This window comes from Elephas maximus, chromosome 3 (assembly GCF_024166365.1).
Source record: "Elephas maximus indicus isolate mEleMax1 chromosome 3, mEleMax1 primary haplotype, whole genome shotgun sequence".
Classification (NCBI taxonomy): domain Eukaryota; kingdom Metazoa; phylum Chordata; class Mammalia; order Proboscidea; family Elephantidae; genus Elephas; species Elephas maximus.
In genome coordinates, this window is record NC_064821.1 from 192,451,653 (window position 1) to 192,479,363 (window position 27,711).

Genomic DNA, 27,711 nt, shown 5'->3' on the forward strand with positions numbered 1-27,711 from the left:
TTGGAGAAAGAGCCAATCAAAGGTGATTTAGCCAAATGGCAGAAAAGGAAGAGGGGAAAGACAAGGGCCACCCAACAGCACCACTCACCAGCCAGCTGAGACTGTGTCAGGGGCAAGAGCACCTGACCCCAACCCTAGGGGCAGCTCCTGGGTGGTCTCTTACCGAGGTTCATGGGGTGGTCCACTCTGCTCTATCAGGTTGAACTCACAGGTCTGACTAGCGAACTGAGCATACTCTAAGAGCCCACTGATGGGGTTCTTCAGCTGGCACTCAGTCAGTTTCTTGTAGGGTGAACACCGTGGCAAGCCGTGACTGTAGAAGGAGGGCATCTCCATGATGGCTCGGAACTCACCTGGTGCTGAGTGGATACTATTCAAGTCATCTGGGATATCATCAGTGGCCCACTGGCCATTTTCAAAGTCAGCATACCCTGTTCTTGATGGGCCATTGTCATGAACAGGTGGTTTCAGTCTGATTGGTTCTGGTGTGGCCTCTTGCCTATTTTCTAACTTTACCACAGGTTCCTGCCCATTCGTCACTTTTCCTGGGGTGATGTTGTCTGAGGCACCTGAAACAGGTAAGTTACAGGTAGGGAGCTCTACATTTCTTTTGATCTCAGGGGTAGCAGCTGGCATGGTTTCAGGAACACTGTTTGCATTTCTCTTGATTTGCATCCTTTCCCGCTTCTTGTCAGTCAAATACCATATGGGAGGGGTTGCCCCCTGCCTGTAGACATCCCCCTGTCTTTCCAAGTCAATCAGCATGGCATTTACATCTCGGGCCTTGGTCAGGCCGATATTTTTAGCCAAATTCAGGGCAGAAGAGTTGGACACGTTAAACAGGTGGTCGCAGATTTTCTCTTTGATCTCAGCCATGTCAAAAGGATCCGGAGAATCTTCCAAGCTGGATGTGGGGTTTCTATCTTCAGTTTCCAAGCCAGATGTGAGGCTTCTGTCTTCAATCTCCAAACTGGGGTCTGACTTTGGAGCTGCCTGGCTATGGCTGTCTGGTCTCACGACTTGGTCGTGCTGCTTCCTAGCCTGAACCGAGACAGCAATCCTCCACAAAGGGGGTTTTCCTGCCTCTTGATGGAGCTTACCCTCCTTCGCCAGAGAGTATAAAACTCGATTGATTTCCTTCTTCGGGACCCCAAGTTTTCTAGCCAAATCATATGCTGTGGTGGTCTGCCCTTCCCCAAGCTCCTCCAAGAGCTTTAAGATCCTTTCTTCCTGATTCTGGCTGATATTCAGTTCCTGGAAATTTGAGGCAAGCCTATCAACACCTCTCCATGGCAAAGGATGCGGGAACCCTCTCTGGTGCCCCTGACTTCCAAGAGACACAGCCCTGGGGATATCCCAGATTTCCAGTTGCTTGTCTCTGGCAGGTGGTCCTGGAAGCCTTGGGTGGAATCCAGGGAAGAACAGTAGTGGTGGTGGTATCTGCTTTCCAGTCAGGGGCGCTTCTGGGAGCCGTCCCTTGAGAAATTCTATTTGCCGGAGTTGGAAACTATTCGCATAAGATCCTGGGCCTGGCTGCTGGTGTCTGAGCTTGCTGTGCTCATAGCCTTCAGCTGGAGGGGGGAGACAGCTATTGAGGGAACACCCCTGCGGAAAAGGAAGATGGAAAAGAAAGTGAATTAGGCCTGCAGGAGTGAGCCTGGGTGTGCGCCTCTCCCTTCCCCGTGCCTGGAGGAACTACACCTGACTCCTAATGGGATGAGGATGAGTGAGATGGGCTTCTAGCCCAGCTGGGGTGCTTGCCCACCTCCTAAGTACTGCCTGCCAAAGAGGAAACAGAGCAGGGAGCAGGGGGCAAGGACAAGGCAGGGAAAAAAAGATTAAAACGCAGGTACTGATGTCAAAATGCTCCCTCAAACGTAGAGCTTCCAGGAGGATGCAAGGGTTCTGATACCTCAGTATGGCCTCTCTGGCAACCTAACTTACTCCTTTCTCTTGGACAAAATTTTAGGGAGGTTGAGAACAAACCTCTCCACTCACCAAAAACTTACTCTTTTAAAGTCAGAAAAACAATTGTTATTCTGTTTTAACAAATAAAAACAGGATAGCCTGTTATTCCAAGAGAGCTAGGGGAACCCAGAATGGACAAGCTCACACCACACAACCCTTTGTCTCTAGAATCTACCAACTGGATGACTATGACAAAAAAGAAAATATTTGTGAGTAGCCATCTAAGATACTCCACTGGTCTCACCCCCTCAGGAGCAAGGGAGAATGAAGAAAACCAAAGATACAAGGGAAAGATTAGTCCAAAGGACTAATGGACCACAACTACCACAGCCTCCCCTAGACTGAGTCCAGCACAACTAGATGGTGCCCAGCTACCACCACTGACTGCTCTGACAGGGATCACAATAGATAGTCCCAGACAGTGCTGGAAAAAATTGTAGAAAAACTTCTAAGTCACAAAGACCCGGCTTACTGGTCTGACAGAGCCTGGAGAAACCCCGCGAGTACGGTATCCGGACACCCTTTTAATTTAGTACTGAAGTACTCCTGTGGTTCACTTTTCCGCTAAAGATTAGACAGGCCCATAAAACAAACAATAATACACGTAGCTCAACCATGTATATGACACTGGGCATACCAGCCCAGGGGCAAGAATGAAAAGGCAGGAGGGGACAGGAAAGCTGGACGAACGGAAATGGGGAAACCCAAGTTCAAGAACCAGAGAGTCTTGACATGTCATGGGGTTGACAACCAATGTTACAAAACAATATGCATATTAATTGTTTAATGAGGAACTAATATGCCTTGTATACCTTCATCTAAAGCACAATTAAAAAAAAAAAGGAAAAAAAAATTACATCGATTTGATAAAATCAGACCCCAGTCCTCCAAGGTGATGACAGAGAAGAATCTCTATGTGGGGGAAGGCCAAAGCACTTTCTAGATTCCTCTGCTCACCACTGCCTTCCCCGGGGGATCAGAATTTGGTTTTAGGGGAGCTGGAGCGTTTCTTTATTTTAAAAAGGCACATTGTCCTCACTCTTCAAAGCGGTACTCAGGCTTGAAAGGGATACCTGGTACTTTCACCTAAGCCACCCAGGCTTAGGACACCTGGATGTGTGAAGCTGGCAGAATCTATCTCTTGCCATCTCAGTCCCCTCCTCCTGGCCTCTCCAGCTACCACCAAATACATGCTTTCACTATATGTCCTTCTAGGCTACCCCGAATTCTCGCAAATTGTCCTACATTTACTGAAACACTGGGCACCTACCCCCCACATACAAACCAGTGCTCACCCTCTCCCAGGTGCCATTCATGAAGGGTGGTGGAGGTGGGGTGGGGGAGCTTCAGTAAACACCTTGCTTCCTTTCCCCTGGGGTGTTCAGATTTAGGCCGTGGGGAACATCTAGCTTATGTCCCCTCGGAAACCCTGGTGGCATAGTGGTTAAGTGCTACAGCTGCTAAGCAGAAGGCTGGCAGTTCAAATCCACCAAGTGCTCCTTGCAAACTCTATGGGGCAGTTCTACTCTGTCCTTTAGGGTCATTATGAGTCAGAATAGACTCAACGGCAGTGGTTTTTTTTTGTTGTTTGTTTGTTTTTTTTTAATGGCCCCCATCTGGTTCTCCTGAAGAATACAGGCACCGGCAGGCAGCCATCCCCCTTTCTTCAATAACTTCAGCATCACTCCTCAGCCTTCTATTGCCTCACATCCCCTGCCACAATTAGGGGATTTTCAGTCTTACTCCTTGCTCGGAAACCCTGGCGGCATAGTGGTTAAGTGCTACAGCTGCTAACCAAAGGGTCGGCAGTTCAAATCCACCAGGTGCTCCTTGGAAACTTTATGGGGCAGTTCTACTCTGTCCTACAGGGTCACTATGAGTCGGAATTGACTCGACGGCACTGGGTTTGGTTTTGGTTTTGGACTCCTTGCTCTCATGGTATTCCTGCAATAGGGTACCTTAACGTCTAACCCAATGCCCTTTAGCCACACACTTGGCTGGTTCAGCTATTCCTTCAATCCCACTATTACCCTAACCTAGGCCACTACTGGAAGCCCTGTTGGCGCAATGATTAAGTGTTCAGCTGCTAACAGAAAGGTTGGGAGTTTGAACCTACCCAGTATCTCTGCAGGAGAAAAGACCTGGCGATCTGCTCCTATAAAGATCCCAAAACCAAAAAAACTGTACCCATGGCTGTCGAGTTGATTCTGACTCACAGTGACCCTACAGGACACAGTATAATTGTCCCATAAGGTTTCCAAGGCTGTAATCTTTACGGAAGCAGACTGCCGCATCTTTCTCCCACAGAGTGACTGGTGGGTTGGAACACCCGACCTTTTGGTTAGCAGCTGAATGCTTAACCACTGTGCCACCAGGGCTCCTTCTCATAAAGATTATAGCCTAGAAAACCTTATGAGGCAGTTCTACTCTGTCACATGGGGTTGCTATGAGTCAAAATTGACTTGATGGCACCTAAGAACAACAGGCTACCATTAACACTCCAAACCCTGAACTCTTTTCCAAGGATCAGTAACTTTCTCTGTAAAGGGCCAGATAACTCTGCCGTCGTACTGCAAAAGCAGCCACCAAACCAAAACCAAGCCCATTGCCTTCCAGGTGATGGATTTGAACTGCCGACCTTTTGGTTGCAGCCAAGCTCTTAACCACTGCACGACCAGGGCTCCAAAAGCAGCCACAGACAATATGAAAACAAATGGGTTTGGCTATGTTCCAACAAAACTGTATTTACAAAAACAGGTGGAGGGCTGGGTTTGGCCTGTGGGCTACTGTTTGCAGACTCCCGCTCTTTTCCGATGGCAACTTCTACCACTTTATTTCTACCACTTGTACTCCTTACTCTTAACAGAACCTGCGCTTCACATTACCCGACGCTAGCTGCCAGTCAGCCACTCCTAATTCTTCCTCATTCTAGCTTCACGCACCGCCTCACCCAGCTTGGATCTCACAGTCACGTCCCTTCTCTGCCCAAGGCCCACTGTCCTCTTTTCCTGGCCCAAAGCTTCTAAATGGTGCTGGAGAAGGGCAGTGACTCATGCTAAGAGGGCCCATACAAACGATTCCTCTTGACCTCACCTGGGTCTTCACTACAGTTTGGTGATCAATTCAGTTCAGTAAACATTCACTCGCTCACTGCGGACTGAGCCCTCTTTGAAAATTCTCTTCCCAGTGTTTGGTGACATAGCACCAAAGGTCTCCTCTTGCCTCTTTTCCCTTCTGTCTGTCTCTGCCCCTTTTTCTACCCCGTATATATAATCAGACCCAAGGTTTTGTAAGAACTTCTTCCTTAATATTTTATCCGCTAGTTGATTTCATCCACTTCCTCAACCTAAACCAGCCATCTTACGCAACAGCGCTCAGATCTATTATCTCCAGCCACCACCATGCACTGAAGCTTAAGATCTGAACTTCCAACCGCCTGGATCATCTGTCCACTTAGAGATCCTGCCATTGCCTCCATCCCCACATATTCCAGACCAAATTAATCATTCTCCTCAAATCCAGCTCCTTCTCCTGCCGTTCTTATTTCTGTTAATAGCATCATTTTCTTCATGGTTGTTAAGGCTAGAAACCTGAGTCACCTTTGCCATCTGCCTGCCTGCGTCCTCCCTCGTCTCCCACATCTAATCAGGTAGTTGCCCAGCGCCGTCTTGTCTACCACCCCTGCATTATCTCTTACATGTGTCTCTTACTCCCACCTCCCCAGCCCATGGGAGTTCCCTCTTCTTGAACTCCTCCCACTCAGCCCATTACACCACTTAACCTACTTTACCTTTTATCATAGCTCCTGGACTCCAACTCATAGTGACCCTACAGAAACGTATTGCCATTGAGTCGATCCCGACTCACAGCAACCCTGTAGGGAAGAGTAGAACTGCCCCATACAGTACCCAAGGAGCGGCTGGTGGATTTGAAAGGCTGACCTTTTGGTTAGCAACCACAGCTCTTATCCACTGTGCCACCAGGGTTCTATGTGTGTGTGTATATATTATAACCAAAAAATACATATATATATAAAACAAAAAAAACCCAAACTCATTGCCATCGAGTCAATTCCAACTCATAGCAATCCTATAAGACAGAGAAGAACTGCCCCATGGGTTTTCAAAGAGTGACTGGTGGATTCGAACCACCAACCTTTTGGTTAATAGCTGAGCTCTTAACCACTGTGTCACCAGGGCTCCAATATACATGTAAATATGAAACACACACACACACACATATATATATATATATTTTACTTCAAATTATGGCACACATAGATTGCAGTATATCTGAAAGGTGATTAACAATATTGATCCTAGAAATTATACTGAACTCTCTACTCCCAATACATGCAGTACTGATGGGGGGCTGCAATGGACTCCAGAGCGAGCCCTGCAGGGGCAAGGACTATGCTTCCACCACCTTTGCATCTCCAGCACCTGAGAGAACACCTGGTACAAAGTTGATCGTGAACCACCACTAGTGGCTGCATAAGCAGTCACATCTTGCCGCAGGCAGCACACCCCCCCATGACGCTGGGGGCAGAGCTGTGAGTGCGCAGAGTGAGTGCCCGGCTCACAAAGCTGAATTACTGCGACTATAGGGGTCTTCTGACTAGCTCTTTGAGTGGCCCTGGGAAAAAGAACTCTGTTTCAAAGTGTCTACAGTCATTTCTGAGTCGCCCTGGTGACGCAATGGTTAAGTATTTGGCTGCTAATCCAAAGGCTGGTGGTTCAAACTCACCCGTGGCTACAGAGCAGACTGACCTGATGATCTGCTCCTGTGAAGATTACAGCCTAGAAAATCCTACAGGGAAGTTCTACCCGGTAACACATGGAGCCGTTACAAACTGAAAATTGACTCAACAGCACTAAACAATGACAAAGCCAGTTTCTAGCTAATGCTTTCTAGATTTCAACTGGTACCACTTGGCTAAAACCTGGAAATACATGAATGTGCCTCTATAGAAAAGGAGTTGAAAATTATGATACATTCATGCTATGGAAGAGTATTCATGGTTTTTTTTAAGTATGTTAGATCTATTTGTACTAACCTGGAGGAAATTTAGGAATGATATAATGTTAAATGGAACAACAAAAACAGCAAGTTGCAGAGTAACATATATGTTATAACCTCTTTTTTTCTGGTAAAGAAAAGGAAAGAACCCATGAATGTGTGTGTATGTATGTCTCATAATGAACACAAAGAAACAGAAGAGGGGAAGGCACCATGAGTTTGTTAACAGTGGTTGTTTTAGGGAAGTAGGATTAGGGGAAGAGGGAATCATTAATATTTTCTTTACAGCCCCTAAACCCACTGCCACTGAGATGATTCCAACTCACAGCAACCCTGCAGGACAGAGCAGAACTGCCCCATGGAGTTTCCAAGGCTGTAAATCTTTATAGAAGCAGACTGCCACAACTTTCTCTCGCTTATGCCCCCAATACCCCCTAAAAGCCAAGCCAAACCAAACAAACCACCACATGAGAAAAGCCATCTGGATACACAGTGAATGCAGGTGAGAAGAAGAAAGTAGGAAATTCATGGTGATCATTCCTAAAGCTCTCAACAGCTCCCCTCTTCCACTCCACATCTATTTACTACGCAAACTAGGTGACCGTCATTTAACATTCAATGTCCACTCAATTTCACTTTAATTTGGTCTCACATATTTAGGATCAAGAGATGAGCCCCCATGGTTACCACACAGGCTCCAAATGGTATACATGAAGAAATTCTTTTCCTTCAATTTAGGCCCTGGTGGTGCAGTAGTCAGGACTACAGCTGCTAACAAAAAGGCTGGCAGTTTGAATCCACCAGCTACTTCTTGAAAACCCTATGGGGGCAGTTCTACTCTGTCCTATAGGGTCTCTGCCCTATAGGGTCGCTATGAGTCGGAATCGATGGCAATAGGAATTCTTTTAAGGAGTCCCTGGGTGCTGCAAATGGTTCATGCACGTGGCTGCTAACCAAAAAGTTGGGGGTTTGAGTCCACCCAGAGGTGCCTCAGAACAAAGGTCTGGCAATTTACTTCTGAAAAATCAGCCACTGAAAACCCTACGGAGCACTGTTCTACTCTGACATATTGGGTCACCATGAGTCAGCTTTTTAAAAACTATAAGAATAATTTACATACAGTAAAATTGACCTTTTTTAGTGTACAATTCTATGGGTTTTGGTAAGCACCTATAGCCTTAGAGCCACCGCCATAATTAAGACAGAGAACACTTCCATTTTCCCCACTTTGCTGTGGATTCCCTCCCCACCCCGCCCCGCCCCTGGCAACCACTGATCTGTTTTCTGTTCCCATCCCATAGCCAGCTCTGCTTTCTCCAAAACGTCTCGTAAATGGAATCACACAGTATGTAGCCTTTGGAGTCTGGCCCCTTTTGCTTAGCTACGACACTTGAGATTCATCCACGGTGTTGCCAATACAGTAGTCTGTTCCTTTTTATTGCTGAGCAGTACTCCATTTTTGTTTGGATGCTATCCCAGTTTATCACTTCAGCTGGTGAAGGACAATTAGTTTTTCCAGTTTTTAGTAATAATGAATAATGCTGCTATAAACTTTCTCCTACAGAGCTACTTATAATTTCCCCCAAACCCTTCAGGAGGTGGAAAAACAGGCAGGGGCAGCAAAGGGACCTAGAGACAATGAGAAGGGGGTGTTTGCTTTCACGTGACCTCAGGCTGGCTACTCAGACTTGGGCGCATTTTCCACACAAGCGCTCCTCCGCACTTCGCTCAATGCAGCAGAGTACTTAGCATGGTACAAATTCCTAGAACGGCAGTTTTACTCAGCAAGAAAAAGAGCAAAATGAAAACACTTTAAAACAACACGCATATGTCATGGACTAAAGCACCAAATTCACGTGATGTTTTAGGGCCAGTCCAAGGCTCCAGAGACAGGGTCCCCTTCTGGAGCGATCCCATGGGTCTGTGTGGCCGGTCGCCGCTCACCTGTCGCCAGATCACCTGTCGCGGGTCCATCACGCCGCCCCAGGCATCCCTTGCCTGCCAGCCGGCAGCACGACCCTCCTCCCCCGGGCTCAGCCTTGCAAACCTCTGGGAGCGGCAGCGGCCCGGGCTCCCAACTGCTGTTTCACGTAAGCAAGGGGCACCTGGGGGCCGTTGGGACAGGAAATACCTCTCGGGGCCAGCCCTGAGAGCAGGGCCGCAACTACGAAAATGGCTCCAGTTCAGTTTCGCTTTCGTTTCCTCAGAAAGACTTCCCCTTCGGAAAGTTTGGCCAAGAGGAGGAGTTTAGGCAAATCTAGTGTGAGCCCTCCGCTTTCACGGCGCCGGCGCCGATTACAGATCTGATCCCTTTCTTGCGTAAGAGTGGGGAACGTATTATTTCTTTAGGAAAACAGCTATAAATACAACTTCACTGAGCTCATAATTCCCCTCACAGCCCTCTCAGGAATACGTGGGATAAAGCAGAAGGAAAACAAAGACACAGTGAAGCCTCAGCACTGGAGAAGCAGCGTGAGGCTCTGCTCGCCGGTCTCCCTGTCGCGGCGTTAATGTGATGATGCCTCTCTCAAGGTAAAAGGGGGCGGGGAGCACAGCTCTTAAATGACTAAATGTCCCGGTCATAGACTATCTATTAACATTCCTAGCGTATTAGAAACTGAGGTAAAGGGATACCAGCCAGTAATAGTAAAAAAAAGTAGCAAGGTAATAATAACAGCAGTGTACAATTTGGGATCTATATTATAAAATTATCTCAGGCCACCAGCACGATTCATCTATTCAGGCAAGAGTTAAGTACTTTACATGCGTTATCGCATTTAGTCCTCACAACAGCTCTACTGGGGAGGCATTATTCCCATCTTACAGATGTGGAAACAGAGGCTTGCCTAAGGCCACACTGCTGTTACGTCCAGGTCAGACTGGGGAAAGCCTACCGTTCACCACCACTCTCCATTCGTCCCAGTTACACCATTGTTTAAAAAACAAAAACAAAAACTAGCGTTTAAATTATTTCAAATTCCATGTCATAATACCCACTTTTGTTTGTTATTTAGAGGAGAAAAATTCAATTTATTTCATGATCAGGTTTATATAACTGCTCTAGTTTGTTCAAGATGTTTAGGAAAAAATTCTACAGACAATCCCAGTTACCTGTGAGAAATTCATTTTTCTGTTTAATCTCAATTTTATCCCCACTGCCTATGAGGTTTACAAGGCAGTTCCTTCACAGCATCATCTGCAGCTGAGCCTTTCTCCACTGCCCTCTCATTCCTTCCACCCTGTTACCAACCAACCAACCAAGCAATCCCCACTGCCGTCTCATTTCATCTACCCAGTTACCAACCAACCAACCAATCTCCACTGCCCTCTCATTCCTTCCACCCTGTTACCAACCAACCAACCAAGCAATCCCCACTGCCGTCTCATTTCATCTACCCAGTTACCAACCAACCAACCAATCTCCACTGCCCTCTCATTCCTTCCACCCTGTTACCAACCAACCAACCAAGCAATCCCCACTGCCCTCTCATTTCATCTACCCAGTTACCAACCAACCAACCAATCTCCACTGCCCTCTCATTCCATCTACCCAGTTACCAACCAACCAATCTCCACTGCCCTCTCGTTCCATCTACCCAGTTATCAACCAACCAACCAATCACCACTGACCTCTCATTCCATCTACCGAGTTACCAACCAGTAGCCATGGAGCCAACCTGGTCTGTGTGGGAGGAGAGCTATGCTCCAGGAGGTTTTCAATGGATGTCATCTTTTGGAAGTGGATCGCCAGGCCTTTCTTCTGAGGTGCCTCTGGGTAGATTGAAACATCCACCTTTCGGTTAGTAGCTGAGCATGTAACCATTTGCACCACCCAGGAATCCAGTCCACCCTGTTAGTCATCCCAAATTTCAAATTTCTCAGTAGGCCATACTCTCTCCCTTTTGTGCCTTTGTCTGCCTGATTCCTTGGACTAGAAAATGTACTCCCTCTACTGCTTCTGGTGAGCTCCTAGTAGTCTTTCAAGACCTGCTTCAACTCTTACCTCCTAGTAAAGCCTTCTCCCCCTCTGGTAGGGGGTTCCTTATGTTGTGCTTCTCTGTTATTCAGCACTTACCCTTAACTAGAGCACCTACATATTCCACTGAAACTGCCTCATTCGATCATTTAACAAAACTTTATCAAGCATTGATGCAGAAAAGGCATTTGACACCCATTCATGATTAAAAGTCTCAGCCAAATAGGAATATAAGGAAAATTCTTCATCATAATAAAGGGCATTTATACAAAGCCAACAGCTAACATCATCCCACATGGAGAGTGTCTGAAAGTATTCCCCTTGAGAACGGGAACCAGAGAAGGATGTCCTTTATTACTACTCTTATTCAACATCGTGCTGTAGGTCCTAACCAGAGCAATTAGGCTAGAAAAAGAAATAAAGGGCACTCAGATTGTAAGGAAGAAGTAAAAGTATCTCTATTTGCAAATGACATGCTCTTATACACAGAAAACCCTAAAGAATCCTCAAGAAAACTACTGAAATAGAAGAGTTCAGCCGAGTATCAGGATATAAGATAAACATACAAAAATCAGTTGGATTCCTCTACACCAACAAAGAGAACATTGAAGAGGAAATCACGAAATCAATACCATTTATAATAGGCCCCAAGAAGATAAAATACTTAGGAATAAATCTAACCGGAGACGTAAAAGACCTATACAAAGAAAACTATTATAAGACACTACCGCAAGAAATCAAGAGACTTTACATAAGCGGAAAAACATACCTTGCTCATGGATAGGAAGACTCAACATGTAAAAATGTCTATTCTACCCAAAGCGATCTATAGATACAATGCAATCCTGATCCAAACACCAGCGACATTTTTTAATGAGATAAGAAACAAATCACCCACTTCAATGGAAGGGAAAGAGGCCCCAGATAACTAAGGCATTACTGAAAAAGAAGAACAAAGTGGGAGGCCTCATGCCACCTGATTTTAGAACATGTTATACCACCACAGTAGTCAAAACAGCCTGGTACTGGTACAACAACAGATACATAGACCAATGGAACAGAATTGAGAATCCAGACGTAAATCCATTCATATATGAACAGCTAATATTTGACAAAGACCCCGAAGTCTAAGTGGATATCCATCTGCAAAAAAATGAAACAAGACCCATACCTCACACCATGCACAAAAACTAACTCAAAATGGATCAAAGACCTAAATATAAAATCTAAAACAATAATGATCATGGAAGAAAACATAGGGACAATGCTAGGAGCCCTAACACATGGCATAAACAGTATACAAAACATTACTAACAATACACAAACACCAGGAGAGAAACTAGGTAACTGGGAGCTCCTAAAAATCCAATGCCTATGCTCATCCAAAGACTTCACCAAAAGAGTAAAAGATTACCTACAGACCGGGAAAAAGTTTTTGGCTATGACAATTCCGATCAGCGTCTGATCTCTAAAATCTACGTGATACTGCAAAAACTCAACAATAAAAAGACAACCCAATTAAAAAATGGGCAAAGGATATGAACAGGCACTTCACCAAAGAAGACATTCAAGCGGCTAACAGACACATGAGGAAATTCTCATGATCGTTAGCCATTAGAGAAATGCAAATCAAAACTACGAGATACCATCTCACCCGTGGCTGACATTAATCCAAAAAACACAAAATAATAAATGTTGGAGAGGTTGTGGAGAGACTGAAAACACTTATACACTGCTGGTGGGAATATGAAATGGTACATCCACTGGAAATTGATCTGGTACTTCCTTAAAAAGCTAGAGCTAGAACTACCATACGATCCAGCAATTCCACTCCTTGGAATATATCCTAGAGAAATAAGAGCCTTCACACAAACAGATATATGCACACCCATGTTCACTGCAGCACTGTTTACAATAGCAAAAAGATGGAAGCAAACAAGGTGCCCATCAACATATGAATGGATAAATAAATTATGGTATATTCACATAATGGAATACTACGCAATGATTAAGAACAATGATGAATCCATGAAACATAACATGGAGGAATCTGGAAGGCATTATGCTGAGTGAAATGTCAATTGCAAAAGGACAAATATTACATGAGACCACTATTATAGGAACTCAAGAAGAAGTTTAAACACAGAAGAAAATATTCTTTGATGGTTACAAGGGTTGGGGGGGCGAGAGAGAGGGGTATTCACTAATTAGATAGACAAGAACTATTTTAAGTGAAGGGAAAGACAACACACAAATACAGGAGAGGTCAGCACAACTGGACTAAACCAAAAGCAAAAGAAGTTTCCTGAATACAACCGAACGCTTTGAAAGCCAGAGCAGCCGGGGCAGGGGTTTGGGGACCAAAGTTTCAGGGGACATCTAGGTCAATTGGCATAATAAAATCTGTTAAGAAAACATTCTGCATCCCACTTCGGTGAGTGGGGTCTGGGGTCTTAAATGCTAGCAAGTGGCCATCTGGGATGCATCAATTGGTCTCAATCCACCTGGAGCAAAGGAGAATGAAGAACACCAAAGGCATAACGTAAAGATGAGCCCAAGAGACAAAAAGGGCCACATAAACCAGAGACTACATCAGCCTGAGACCAGAAGAACTAGATGGTGCCCGGCTACCACGATGATTGCCCTAACAGGTAACACAACACAGAATTCCTGATGGAGCAGGAGATCAGTGGGATGCAGACCTCAAATTCTCCTAAAAAGACCAGACTTAATAGTCTGACTGAGACTAGAGGGACCCCAGAGGCCATGGTCCCCAGACCTTCTGTTAGCCCAAGACTGGAAACATTCCCAAAGCCAACTCATCAGATAGGGATTGGACTGGACTATAAGACAGAAAATGATACTGGTGAGGAGTGAGCTTCTTGGCTCAAGTAGACACATGAGACTCGGTGGGCAACTCTTGTCTGGAGGTGAGATGAGAAGGCAGAGGGAGACAGGAGCTGGCTGAATGGACATGGGGAATACAGGGTGGAGAGAAGTGTGCTGTCTCATTAGGGGAAAAGCAGCTAGGAGTACATAGCAAGGTGTGTATATAAGTTTTTGAATGAGAGACTGACTTGATTTGTAAACTTTCACTTGAAGTACACACACACACACACACACACACACACAAACTTTATGAAACACCTAATATGCCAGATACCATGTTAAGCACTGAGAATATGACAGAAAAAGGGGCCCAGTCCTTCAGCTAACAGCCAGTCCGATGGAGAAGATGAATGTCTCAGTAATCATCACAATATTATGTATTAGTCTTCTCTCTGGGGCAGGGAATGTGGTTTATACGTCCCCATAGCCCCGCTACGCAATGACCTTCAGAGAGTTGGTTAGCTGAATGAATAACAGTCAACTCAGTAGGGAAAAAATGGACAAAGCAGTTGAACAGGAAGCTCACAAGAGGAATTAAAGATATCAATAAACACAGGGAAAGATGCTCAACCTCACTACTTTAGTGAAATGTGCATTAAAGCCACAGTGAGGTACCACTGCTTATCCACTACATTGCAACATCTAAGCAGACCAGGTGGGAGCAAGGATGCAGAGCAACTCCTAGCCATGCTGGAAGGACAGTGAACCACCTTGGAAACCAGTTTGCCATTATCTAGGAAAGGTGCAGATATATACCCTCTATGATTCAGAATTTCACTCCTAGATCTATACCCCAGAGAAAAGTGCTTAGTACACCAGGATACATGTACAAGAAGCTCATAGTGCATTGTTCATAACAGTCCCAAACTGGAAACAACCCAAATGTCCATCAAAAGTAAAACAGATAAATACATGGTACCATATTCCTACAATGGAATATCATACGGCAACAAAAATGAAAGAACTGTAACCAAACACAATAAGGTAGGTAATGATACAAATAGGATATGGAGTGAAAGAAGCCATATACATATTGTATGACTCTACTTGCCTAAAACCAGGTAAAGCCAAAGCCAGGGCTAAACTAAATTCTGAACCGCATAAAAGATAAGATGGTGGTTACCTCTAGGGAGGAAGGAGAAGGTTTTGGCTGGGAAGGAATATTCTGGGGTGCTGGCAAGGCTCTACTTGTTGACTTGGATGGTGTCTACATGCATGTTTGCTTCCCAATCATTCATTCAGTTATTATGTTTTAAGTACAATTTTAAAAGTTTCAAAAAAAAGAAAAAAAAAATTCCTGTAGCAATTCCAGCCCATCTCCTCCTGTCCTATTCCCCATTTAAACAAAATGAGTTTTGTCTTACCTGTGCCTTCTTCCCTTCAGGCTTAACAATCCCACTGCCTTTAGCCCGTGTTTGGGAATGGTCCAGAAGGTTCTACTCACAGCTACTGTGCAGGGGAGGCTGTACTGCTGCTCTCCCACTCGGCTGATTCTAACGTAGGATGTGATGGAGAAGCAGAAAGGGGAAATTGCTTTCTCACACAGAGGGTCAGTGTATGCCCTGACACAAGAACAACTGCTACTGTCATTTCATTTTAGCAGCTCAAGTAACTGCAGACAGTCTTATTCATAAGCGTTTCATCTCCCCCTCACTAATTGTTTTAACTCCCACAGGGTTGTGAGGTGGTGACGTAAACCTTTTTGCTGTTCTATTGTAGCGACTTGACAGTTAGATGAAGGTCTTTTAAAAATTAACCAAAAGTAATGGGTTTATTGCAGAAAAATTCAGACAGCCAAACACAAGAAAATAAAAATCACCCTTAATCCTTCACTGTTAATTCATTTGTGCCCCCCTTTCCTGTATTTTCCCTATACAGAATGGCACTCCCGAGCACACAGTGGTCCTCTCTGATGCAGGGGTGTTCTTTCTATAAAGAATGGCTGACCTCCCCAGGGGCCTGTGAGTGTCTCCTGATGGGCTGTACAGTAATCCCAAATGCAAACGCCAAAGGCAATCCTTCATGTGTACATACAACCAAGGGCTACTTACTAGTAACCTTCTAAATATTAAGAGTTACCATCTAAAATTAGATATTCATGAACTAGAGTTTACTGAGGCCTCTGACACAGTACGCTCAGAAGTCTGGCTTCCACAAACACTGCCAAGCTCTGGCTCTCTGTGCACCCTCAGGGGGCTGGACTTCCCCAATTATGGGGAAGGATGCATTATCATCAGGGTTACTGAGTTGGTTTTAGTTTCCAATCCCTGTATTCTTGCTTTTTAACCAAAAATAACTGCTAGTCTGGCTTCATAATTATTAATTTGGCTTATGATGGATCTTCTGTTTAATCTTACTATGTGCAGGGATGCATATTCGCAACAACAGTCTTCCAGTGTATCATTTCACTACACATATGGGCTACATCCACTGGGATCGTCTATCTCCCTACTGTAAAGCAGATGTCTGCAAACTGCTTCAATATTTGCTCATAGAGTGATACTGCCACAGAAACGTACTGCCTGTGAACGCAGGCCACTTAAACAATTTGTAACATAATATCAAAGGAAGTAAGAAGGACTGAGTTATTTTTAAGTAGTAGAGCATTATTTTAGAAAACAACATGCACATAAATAAACTCATGTTCTCATTCTAATATCTAGAAAATACATAATAAGCAATTCATTGAGTTGCTAGGCACAAATTTATCGTCCTCGTCCTCCTTTTTTGTTGTCGTTTCTCTTCAATTCTTTAAGAGTTTTTTATTCCACTGAAACAGCTACTGCAATTATCAACATAAATTTTCAAAATTCTTAGGGTCTTCCCACTATAACGTCACTTGCTTTGATGGCCCGTAAGGCCTTTTGTAAGGAGCCCCTGGGTGGCGCAGATGGTTATGCACTGGGCTACTAACTGAAAGGCTGGCAGTCCAGACCACCCGGAGGCGCCTCGGAAGGAAGGCCTGGTGATCTACTTCCAAAAGGTCACGGCCATGAAAACCCTGTGGAACACAGTTCTACCGTGTAACACATGGGAGTCACTGTAAGTCAGAAGTGACTCCAAGGTAACCGTTTTCGTTTTTTTTTTTTTTGTTGTCATTGTTGGTTTAAGGCTTGCTGTAGACAGAGTAGAGAATTGCCCAACTAACTGACTAATGCCCTGAGCCTGTACTTATGCTCATGCACATTTATTAATGGTAATGACTAAAACTGTTTTTTTAAGTTGTGTCAAGTACCCCCAGAAGGAACAGAGGTCACCAGAAGTGATTAAGTGCCTATAACGAACCAACCAAAGTAACCTAGTAAATGAAAGAAGAAAAGTAGAATTTATTAAATATCTATAATGTGCCAGGCATTGTGTTAGTAGGCGTCATCATATAACAATGATATAATATTAGTAATAATGTCAAAACAATACTGACTAAGTATTGGCTAAGAGGCCTGTGCTGAATATTTCGCACACATTTAACCAGTTAATGCAGTCAGTCTCACAGCAATCCTATGACGTGATCTATACAACTATGGCTTTATGCATTACATCTTGACACTTTTAAACTCTTAATATTTCCTAGCCTAGATTGGTCTTACATATAAGCAACTGACTGACTTCTGGTTTGGCCCTACCCAGCACAGAGAGGTTTAGCTATTGGCCAATATTTGGGTTCTGCTGAGTTAAGATCCAAAATGGGGGCCTCTCACCCACTCTCACCTCCTCTTCCCCTGCAAGTGGCTGGGCTCAGTCCCAGCTTCCTGCAAAGCCAACGCCCCCATCTCTGCAGCAAGGAGGAAGCAGAGGGAACAAGGCAGGCTCTAAGGCAGCTCGGCCAGAGTTCTGCAGTGTTTCCAGGGGGAAGCAGCGATTCCACCAACAGCCAATTTGCCAAATGGCCAATTCTCTGAATAACCAATTTACTAAACAACCCATATGCTGAATTTACTTTTTTTCTTTAAGCTCCCTAGTCTTAATTGACCAGTTTTTATTCTGTCATCATAACAGTATTTAAAGGAAATGTACTCTGCCCTGTGCTCTGCTGCTGCAGCACTGAAGACTGAGGGCAGCAGAAGAGACAGGACTGAGGGGCTTCTGGAGAACAGACTTTAGGAGGGCCGATTTTCAGGGAATTGACCTAGACCAGGCTCTACGATCTTCTTCCAAAGATAATTAACAAGGCCTTGATGTTCCTGGCACACCCATCTTTAAAGGCATTAACAAGTTCACAAAAATTTCCATCTCTTCTTACATCACTGCTACTCTAACTATTTCAGAACACAGAAAAGGAAGCAATACTTCCGAATTCATTCTATGAAGCCAGCATAACCCTGACCAAAACCAGGCAATGACACCACAAAAAAAGAAAATTACAGACAAGTATCATGAATATATACGCAAAAATTCTTTCAACAAAATTCTAGCCAGTAGAATTCAGCATCACATCAAAAAAATAACACACTGCGATACAGTAGGATTCATACCAGGTATGCAAGGATGGTTCAACATTAGAAAATTAATCAATATAATCTACCACATAAATAAAAGGATCATATGATCATCTCAATCGACGCAGAAAAGGCATCTGACAGAGTAAAACACCCATTCCTGATAAAAACTCTCAATAACATAGGTATAGAAAGGAAAGTTCTCAACATAATAAAGGGCATCGATGCAAAACCAACAGTCAACATCATAATGGAGAGGCCGAAAATATTCCCCTTGAGAACAGGAACAAGACAAGGGTGGCCTTTATCACCACTCCTATTTAACATCATGCTGGAGGTCCTAGCTAGAGTAATAAGGCAAGAAAAAGAAATAACGGGCATCCAAATTGATAATGAAGAAGTTAAACTGTTCCTGTTTGCAGATGATATGATACTATACATAGAAAACCCAAAAGACTCCACAAGGAAACTAGTGGAACTAATAGATTCAGCAGAATATCAGCATACAAAATCAACATAAAAAAATCAGTCAGAAAACAAAAGGAAATCAGAAAACAATACCATTTATAATAGCCCCTAAAAAAAAAAAAAATACTTAGGAGTAAATCTAACCAGGGTAATAAAAGACCTATACAAAGAAAACTACAAAACACTACTGCAAGAAACCAAAAGAGATCTGCATAAATGGAAAAACATATACCATGCTCATGGATAGACAGAAAACATATACCATGCTCATGGATAGACAGACTCAACATTGTGAAAATGACAACTCTACCCAAAGCAATTTACAAATACAATGCAATCCCAATCCAAATACCAATGACATTTTTTAAAGAGATGGAAAAACTAATCATTAACTTTATATGGAAAGGGAAGAAGCCCTGGATAAGTAATGCTCTACTAAAGAAGAATAAAGTAGGAGGACTCAAACTACCTGACTTCAGGACCTGCTATACAGCTATGGTCATCAGAACAGCCTGGTACTGGTACAATGACAGATATGTTGACCAATGGAACAGAATTGAGAAAAAAAAAAAAAAACCCAGCTGTAAATTCATCCACCTACAGTCACCCAATCTTTGACAAGGGCCCAAAGTTCATCAAATGGGGAAAAGACAGTCTTTTTAACAAATGGTGCTGGCAAAACTGGATGTCCACCTGCAAAAAAAAGAAAAAAGAAATAGGACCCATACCTCACATCATACACAAAAACTAATTCAAAATGGACCAAAAATGTAAATATAAAACCCAAAACTATAAAGTGCATAGAAGAAAAAATAGGATCAACGCGAAAGGCCCTAACACACAGCATTAACAGGATACAGACCATAACCAATAACACACAACCTCTAGAAAATAAGCTAGATAACTGGAATCTTCTAAAAATTAAACACTTAAACGCTCATCAAAAAACTTCACCAAAACAGTGAAAAGAACCTACAGACTTGGAAAAAAAATTTGACTATTACAAATCAGACAAAGGTCTAATCTCTAAAATCTACAGGAAAATTCAACACCTGTACAACAAAAAGACAAATAATTCAATTAAATGGGCAAAGGAAATGAACAGATACTTCACCAAAGACGACATTAAAGTGGATAACAGACAGATAAGGAAATGTTGGCAATCACTAGCCATTAGAGAAATAAAAATCAAAACCACAATGAGATATCATCTTACCCAGACATTACCGGGGACGGAATCAAGAAAACGGGAAATAACAAATGTTGGAGAGGCTTCAGGGAGATTGGTGCTCTTATGCACTGCTGGTGGGAATGCAAAATGATACAACCATTTTGGAAAATGATATGGCACTTCTTAGAAAGCTAGAAATAGAAATACCATATGATCCAGCAAACCCACTCTTAGGAATATATCCTAGAGAAATGAGTCGTCACATGAATAGACATGCACACTCATGTTCACTGCAGCATTGTTCACAATGGCAAAAAAGATGGAAACAACCTAGATGCCCATCAACACATGAGTGGATAAACTATGGTACATACACACAATGGAGTATTACACAATGAGAAAGAATAATGACGAATCTGCGAAACTGCCAAGCATCTCATAACATGGACGAAGCTGGAGGGTGTTATGCTGAGTGAAATAAGTCAATCACAAAAGGACAAATATTGTATGAGACCACTACTGTAAAAACTCATGAAAAGGTTTACACACAAAAAGAAACAATCTTTGACGGTTATGAGGGAGGGAAGGGTTAGGGATGGAAAAACACTTAATAGACAACAGATAAGTGGTAACTTTGGTGAAGGATAAGATGGTACACAATACTGGAGAAGCTAGCACAATGGTCATGGAAGCTCCATAGACACAGCCAAACTCCCTGAGAGACCGAATTACTGGGCTGAAGACTGTGGGGACCATAATCTTGGGGAACATCTAGCTCAACTGGCATAACATAGTTTATAAAGAAAATGTTCTACATTCTCCTTTGGTAAGTAGAGGCTGGGGTCTTAAAAGCCTGTCAGTGGCCATCTAAGATACTCCACTGGTCTCACCCCTTCAGGAGCAAGGGAGAATGAAGAAAACTAAAGATACAAGGGAAAGATTAGTCCAAAGGACTAATGGACCACAACTACCACAGCCTCCACCAGACTAAGTCCAGTACAACTAGATGGTGCCCGGCTACCACCACTGACTGTTCTGACAGGGATCAAAATAGAGGGTCCTAGACAGAGCTGGAGAAATATATAGAACAAAATTCTAACTCACAAAAAAAGACCAGCCTTACTTGCCTGACAGATACTGGAGAAACCCCAAGAGTACAGCCCCCAGACATGCTCTTAGCTCTGTAACGAAGTCACTCCCGAGGTTCACCCATTAGTCAAAGATTAGACAGGCTCATAAAACAAAACGAGCCTGAAGGGGCACACCAGCCCAGGGGCAAGGACTAGAAGGCAGGAGGGGTCAGGAAAGCTTGTAATATGGAACCCAAGGTCAAGAAAGGAGAGTGTTGACATGTCATGGGGTTGTTAACCAATGTCATAAAACAATATGTGTACTGTTTAATGAGAAGCTAGCTCTGTAAACCTTCATCTGAAGTACAAAAAAAAGAAAATCCCCCCCCCCGCCCCGGCAAATTTCCATTTCTTTCTACAACCTGAAAAAAGACCTTACACCACTTTTCCAACAACACCCATAATGCTGATTACCCCCATACCCATTGCTGTTGAGTAGATTCCAACTCAAAGCAACTCTGGCGAACAGATTCGAACTGCCCTGTTGGGTTTCCAAGGTTGTCATCTTTACAGAAGCAGACTACCACATCTTTCTCCTGCAGAGTGGCTAGTGGGTTCAAACCACCAACCTTCTGGTTAGCTGCTGAGTGCTTAACCACTGCGCCAGCAGGGCTCCTTAATTATGATTACAGTACCTTGAACGAAAGACCTCCACAGTCACGGGGAAAAAAATGCCTCCCAGAAAGCCCAACCACGCATGAACTTCTCCCTATCAAACAGTTCTAAAGGTGGGCTTCGCCTGGGCCTCCAATTCAACCAACCAAGCTCCTTATGACCATCCTCTGGGATGCCCATGGATTCTTCGAACATTTCTTGTTCAAAACCTCTCGAAACAATAAACATGATGTAGCCTTCGCCAGAGATGACCTAAGTTGAGGACAAAGGAAAATGGGGTCACGCCAACTTCTCTCTAAGAACCGGGAGAATTCAAGTGCTCCTTGATACAATCCCAGCCTTGACCGCAGTGCTGCCACCACGGATCTTGTGCTGTAACACAGGGATTTCCGCCTTTGTGGCCATCAAGGGGACAGGTTGAAACAGACCAGCTGTGAGGACATATGTACAGCCACATTTTCTACTTCTTCGTTAAGCCAAACCAGCAGAGCCTTCTCATTATCGTTGAGCAGAATTAGAGCTTTTTGTTTTGACCTTTTTTTTTTCTAGGAGAGTGCCATTATGTTTTTAAGACGATGGAAATCAAACCTGTGTGAAGGAACTAATTTCCATGGCAGTTTAATAAAATAAAATGTAGGCAGGCCTTGGCTGTGGTGGTGTATCCTGGGATTATAACCTCCTCCTCCTCACTGGTCTCCCTAAAGGCGTTCTGGTCTCCTTCCTGTTCAGGCGGCTCAACACAGCCCGGTGATCTCTGGAGACCAAAATCTCATCATGTCAGGAAACTCAAGAAAATTATAAACTACCGCCTGGGGAGTGGGAAGGGAGACGGGGGGACAAAGAGGCTTCAGCAATACAGGTCAGGTCTGGTTTGGGGTGAGGTGTTAGGTTCAAGGGTATTTGTTTCATTGCTGTGTTTTAAAGGCTTGCATGTAGGCTGCAAGAATTCTTTCACGTGCATCAAATATTTACATTATGAACAGTGGCTTCCCAACACTTAAGATAAAGGCAACAATGTTTAACACTGTGGCTCAGAGGCCTTGCAGTAGCCTGGCCCCACGTCCCCACGTCCTCACTCCACTCACACTACGTCCCCAAGGTCTTTGTGCCCCAGGTTTCCTGGGGCTTCCTTTCCCTTCCCCCAGATGTTCCCTCCTGCCACATACTGTTCTCTCTCCCTAGATTTTTCTCCTTCCTTTCACTAAAACTATCATTCATGCTTCGGATCTCAGCTCTGTCAACACTTCCTCAGGGACTGCCCAATTACTGGCCCGGCCCCAGCATATGCTTTCCAGCATCCTGTACCTTTCCTCTGGAGGATTTCATACCTGTAACTCTACATGTATTTACGTGAGTCTTTGGTTAAGATCTGTCTCCATTACCCTAAGTTCCATGAGACCAGGGACTTGTGTTTTGCTCATCACCGTGTTGCCAGCACCTCACAGAAAACATAGTAGGTGCTCAAAAATATTTATCGAAAACAATGGAATAGTGCATTTTCCTTGAGAGACAGTCCATAGCTTTCAGATTCCCAGATAGATCTATGTCCCCCAAACAGAGGTGAAGAGCCAATGCTCTAAAGGCTTCGTTCTTTCCACTGGTGCATCTCAATCCGGGCTCATAGCCTCTTGACCTGGCCCACTACTCTTTCTACCCCTTCACTCTTGAGTTCAAGTGGACAATAATGGGAGACTCAGGAGAGGGTAAGAGATCCCAATATGGACCACTCTAAAAAGTCAGACTGTGAAGGATGAATTCTAACATGGCTGCCTAGCTTGCAAACTTGACTCCTACCAAAAACAACTACTAAACCAAAACAAAAACCCATCTGCCATAGAGTTGATCCTGATTCATAGTGATCCCATAGGACAGAGTAGAACTGCCCCATAGCATTTCCAAGGAACACGTGGTGGATTCGAACTGCTGACCTTTCGGTTAGCAGCTGTAGCTCTTAACCGCCACGCCACCAGGGGGGTTTCCAAAAAAACTACTGGGGTCACTATAATCCTGACTGAGATACAGCAAGAGACTGCTTATTGGAAAAACCCACAAAAGTTCTGTTTGATGCTTAGGCAATGCCTAACCCAGATAACACCTGCCAATCAGTAGCATTTAGAACCTTTGATTCCCTAATATGGGATAGAGACTGTATGCAGGTTTTGAAAACCCACCTGATATCTCACTGCTGAGACTGACTCCCAGAGCCTAACCTTTGCTTTGAAGGGGTCTCTGCCGGGCAGTAAAACTTTCACTCAGCATTCAAATGCCTGGCACCAGAATCTGCATTTTCTCTTTAACAAAGGAAATCTGAGGAAGGCAGGAATTATGGGCAGAGGTGGGGTCCTGCATATTCCTGGCCGTGCAGTGGTTAAGAGCTTGGCTGTTAACCAAAAGGTTGGCAGTTCAAATCTACCAGCTGCTCCTTGGAAACTTTGTGTCGCTATGAGTTCAAATCGACTAGATGGCAATGGGTTTTGTTTTGTTTTTTAATTGCCCATCACCTACAAGCTAATCAAACCAACATGAAGCCTCTTTAGACAAGGCGCTGCTCGTCTGAAATAGTCTCAGTGTTTAAGAAATCTGAAAAAAAAAAAAAAGCGGATCTTCAATACAATAAGGACTGACTATCATAAGAGGGGCCCTGGTGGTGCAGTGGCTAAGCGCTCGGCTGCTAACCGGTTTGAACCCAGCAGCTGCTCCGCAGGAGAGGATGGGGCGGTCTGCTTCTGTAAAAACTCATTGCAGATTACAGCCTTGAAAATCCTATGGGGCAGTTCTACTCTGTCCTCTAGGGTCACCATGAGTCGGAATCAGCTCGAAGACACTGGGTTTGGTTTGGTTTGGTCTACCATAAACCATAGCCAATATCATATTTAACAATGGAACACTTAGGCATTCCTATTAAAATGAGAAATAAAATACGGAGGGCCACCGTTACCATCGTTATCTTGTTTCCTTAATTCTGAGATGCACTGTTTTTCACATCCTAACATTTTTGATAGCAGAATGTGAATTACAATATAAATGAACATTTAATATAACCAAAACCAAGCCCACTGCCGTTGAGTCAATTCTGACTCATAAGGACCTATAGGACAGAGGAAAACTACCCCATAGGGTTTCTAAGGCTGTGAATCTTTAAGGAAGCAGACTGCCACATCTTTTTCCCAAGAGCAGCCGGTAGGTTTGAACTGCTGACCTTTTGGTTAGCAGCTGAGTGCGTTAACCACTGCACCACTGGGGCTCCCCAAAAGCTATTATAAAATTATTATTAAATTAATAGCATGCTCTTATGTGCAGTGGTCTTAGAATCAAAGAAATATGGTACTTAACATGGTTTTGAAAAATCTAGCATATTCTATAAGCAAAACAGAAATGAGATAAAACTTAAAAATGAAAGAAAATCAGATTATAAAATAGTAGCCCTGGTTGACCCAAAAATAATCAACTGAAAACCTCTTTGGACCAACACTCAGGAATATGGCTGGATATAAGAGAGACAGGCAAAACACTATAGCTTCCTTATACACAGGAGAAAATACTATAATATTCTTAATAGCAACAAAAGACACTTAAAAAATGGAAAAAAGAAGCATCTGGGAATAACCTTAAGAAATATTAAGGGTCTACATGAAGAAAATTACAAAACTTTGCTGAGGGATGTATGTCTTCAATCGGTGGACATACTAGTCCCCAAATGGGATGGCTCAATAGTTTATGAATGTCAATCCAAATTAAATCAGGGCTTCCTGCAAATTCTAATGAGGTGGGGGACTGTAAGGAGTGGGTATTCTTTAATGATTAAAGTTCAGGTGCAGGAACAAATAGGTAAGATTGACTTAAAATATATATATATATATAAACCCGATGCCGTCGAGTTGATTTTGACTCATAGTGACACTATAGTACAGAGTAGAACTGCCCCATAGGGTTTCCAAGGATTGGCTGGTGGATTCGATCTGCTGACTTTTTGGTTAGCAGCTGAGCTCTTAACCACTGCACCACCAGGACTCCAATATATATATATATGAGTTGGAATTGACTTGACAGCAATGGGTTTGGTTTTATATATATATGTATACATATATTTTTTACAGAGACAGTTACTGATTAAATTAGGGCAGTACTGGCAGAAGAAAAGAAGAGCTGACCTACAGACGAACAGAACAGAACCACGTCCCCCCAGCAGACCCTGGTGTGTGTACAGACCCAATGCATGTTAAGGAGACAAAAGCAGCAGTGAGAAGGAGCAGCGTTACTCAACAGATGGAGCTGGGCCAAGTGGTTGGCTACTTGAAAGAAAGAAAAAAATCTATTTTGAGCCTTGCCTTACATTAATAAACCCAAACAAATTGCAAACAGATTAAAGGATTAGATGTGAACATTTGTAAATAAAAACATTAAAAAAAAAAAGTTAGCGTGTACGACCTGATCATACACAGTGATGGAAGACATCACAAAAAAAAAGACTGAGGTCGATTCACTGCAGAAAAATTTCTGTGCTATAAAAAGGCAACATAATGTTAGAAACTTTTCATAGTAAAAAGGTAAAAAACAAACAAACAAACCATAAATCAATAAAAAAAAAATGTAACAAATGAGGACTCTTAGTTGCACCACATATGCTGGACAAAGAGTTAATATGTGAACGTCTGAGTATAAAGGTCACTCACCTGGATAACAGACCAGTATATGCTTAAAATAAACTGTGGCTTATCTTTTAATCCTTGCAACTGATTTATAATAAGAGAGAGGTACACTATTATTGTCCCCATATTACAGAAGAGGAAGCTGAGGCAGACCTGTTGCCCAAGGTTACACGGCCAATAACTGGCAGAGCCAGGATTCAGACCCAGGCACTCTGGCTCCAGGAGAGTCGCCAAAATAGAAGAGTCAGTGGGAAAATATTCAATCATGCTCATAATTAAAGACATTAAGATGTAATAGGGTTTACATTTTCATTCATAAAATCAGCAAATAAAAAAACGAGATTACTCAATGCTGGCTGAGGACTCCATGGCTGCCTTCACAATCTAATCCTGGACTCAGGAATCCACCCTGGCCCCCTCCAAAATGTTCTCAAATCTGATTGGGTCACTGCCACCTCCCTCTTTAAACCCTTCAGGGGCTACCTGTTGCTCTTTGGACGGAGGCCCAAGTCCGTAACAAGGTCCGCGAGCATGTCCCCACCTCCCCTACTCCGGCACGGCCTACCCTCACCAGACTCCACAAAAGGCATCCTCTATCCTTGTCCAACAGCCACATAGCCCCTCGAAGCCTGGAAAATGCCAACTTACACACTGTTTTCTCCTCCAGTCCTGACCCTATGTCTACCTCTCCTGAGCAGTACTTATCTTGTACTCCCACAACCCAGCGGAGTGCCTTGGAGATAGAAGGTGCTCAACAAATATCTGTCAAATGAATATATGTGTTAATAATTGAACAGAAAAAAGAGGAGAAAGAAAAGGAAAAAATGAGGAAAGGAAGAGAACAAGGCATTCTCCTGTGTGCCTACTAATGGCAAGATAAAACTGAAGGGTTTAACTTTTTAACAAAACAAACAGGCAATGTATGTCAAAAGTCTTAAATATGTTCATAATCTCAGATAATAATTACTACTAATAACGTAATCCTATTATTATATAGGTAATAAATGTAAATAATAGAGTGAATGGGCAGTGCAAGGGGTTAAGTACTCCACTACTAACTGAAAAGTTGGCGGTTCAAGCCCCCTCAGACGCGCCTCGGAGAGAGGCCTGGTGATCTGCTTCCAAAAGGTCACAGCCTCGAAAACCCTATGGAGCACATGAAAGCCCTATGGAGCACATGAAAGCCCTATGGAGCACTTGAAAGCCCTATGGAGCACTTGAAAACCCATGTACACATGGGGTCACCATGAGTAGGAATTGACTTGATGGCAGCTAACAACAACAAATAATAATGCAACTTCTAAAATCTATCTTGAGGGAAATAATTTGAAATCTAGTAGAAGAAGTTATGTTCACTCTAGCATTGTTTAGAGGAGCCCAAGTGGCCTGA

The 27,711-nt window shown here is 43.5% G+C and overlaps 1 protein-coding gene and 1 long non-coding RNA gene across 5 annotated transcripts in view; one reads left to right on the forward strand and one right to left on the reverse strand.

The window, feature by feature from the left end:
• Window positions 1-27,711, reverse strand: part of ADAR (adenosine deaminase RNA specific) — a 57,303-nt gene that overhangs the window by 17,704 nt on the left and 11,888 nt on the right. For 2 of the 3 annotated variants that reach the window (XM_049880644.1, XM_049880643.1), the window contains exons 1-2: window positions 8,932-9,191; window positions 164-1,605 (exon numbers count right to left, since the gene is read on the reverse strand). In XM_049880644.1, the coding sequence (XP_049736601.1) occupies window positions 164-1,605; window positions 8,932-8,961 (1,472 nt within the window). In that variant the 5' untranslated portion in view covers window positions 8,962-9,191. Of the gene's footprint in view, window positions 1-163; window positions 1,606-8,931; window positions 9,192-27,711 lie in introns of those variants that run through there. The other variant, XM_049880645.1, reaches the window with a different exon arrangement.
• LOC126073697 (uncharacterized) lies at window positions 9,221-26,048 on the forward strand. Of its 2 annotated transcripts, none has more exons than XR_007516832.1 (3): window positions 9,221-9,519; window positions 10,588-10,786; window positions 25,770-26,048. It is a non-coding gene; the product is annotated as an uncharacterized LOC126073697 (long non-coding RNA). The 2 variants fall into 2 exon arrangements; XR_007516833.1 differs by lacking the exon at window positions 25,770-26,048 and having other exon boundaries at window positions 9,255-9,306; window positions 9,386-9,519; window positions 10,588-16,559.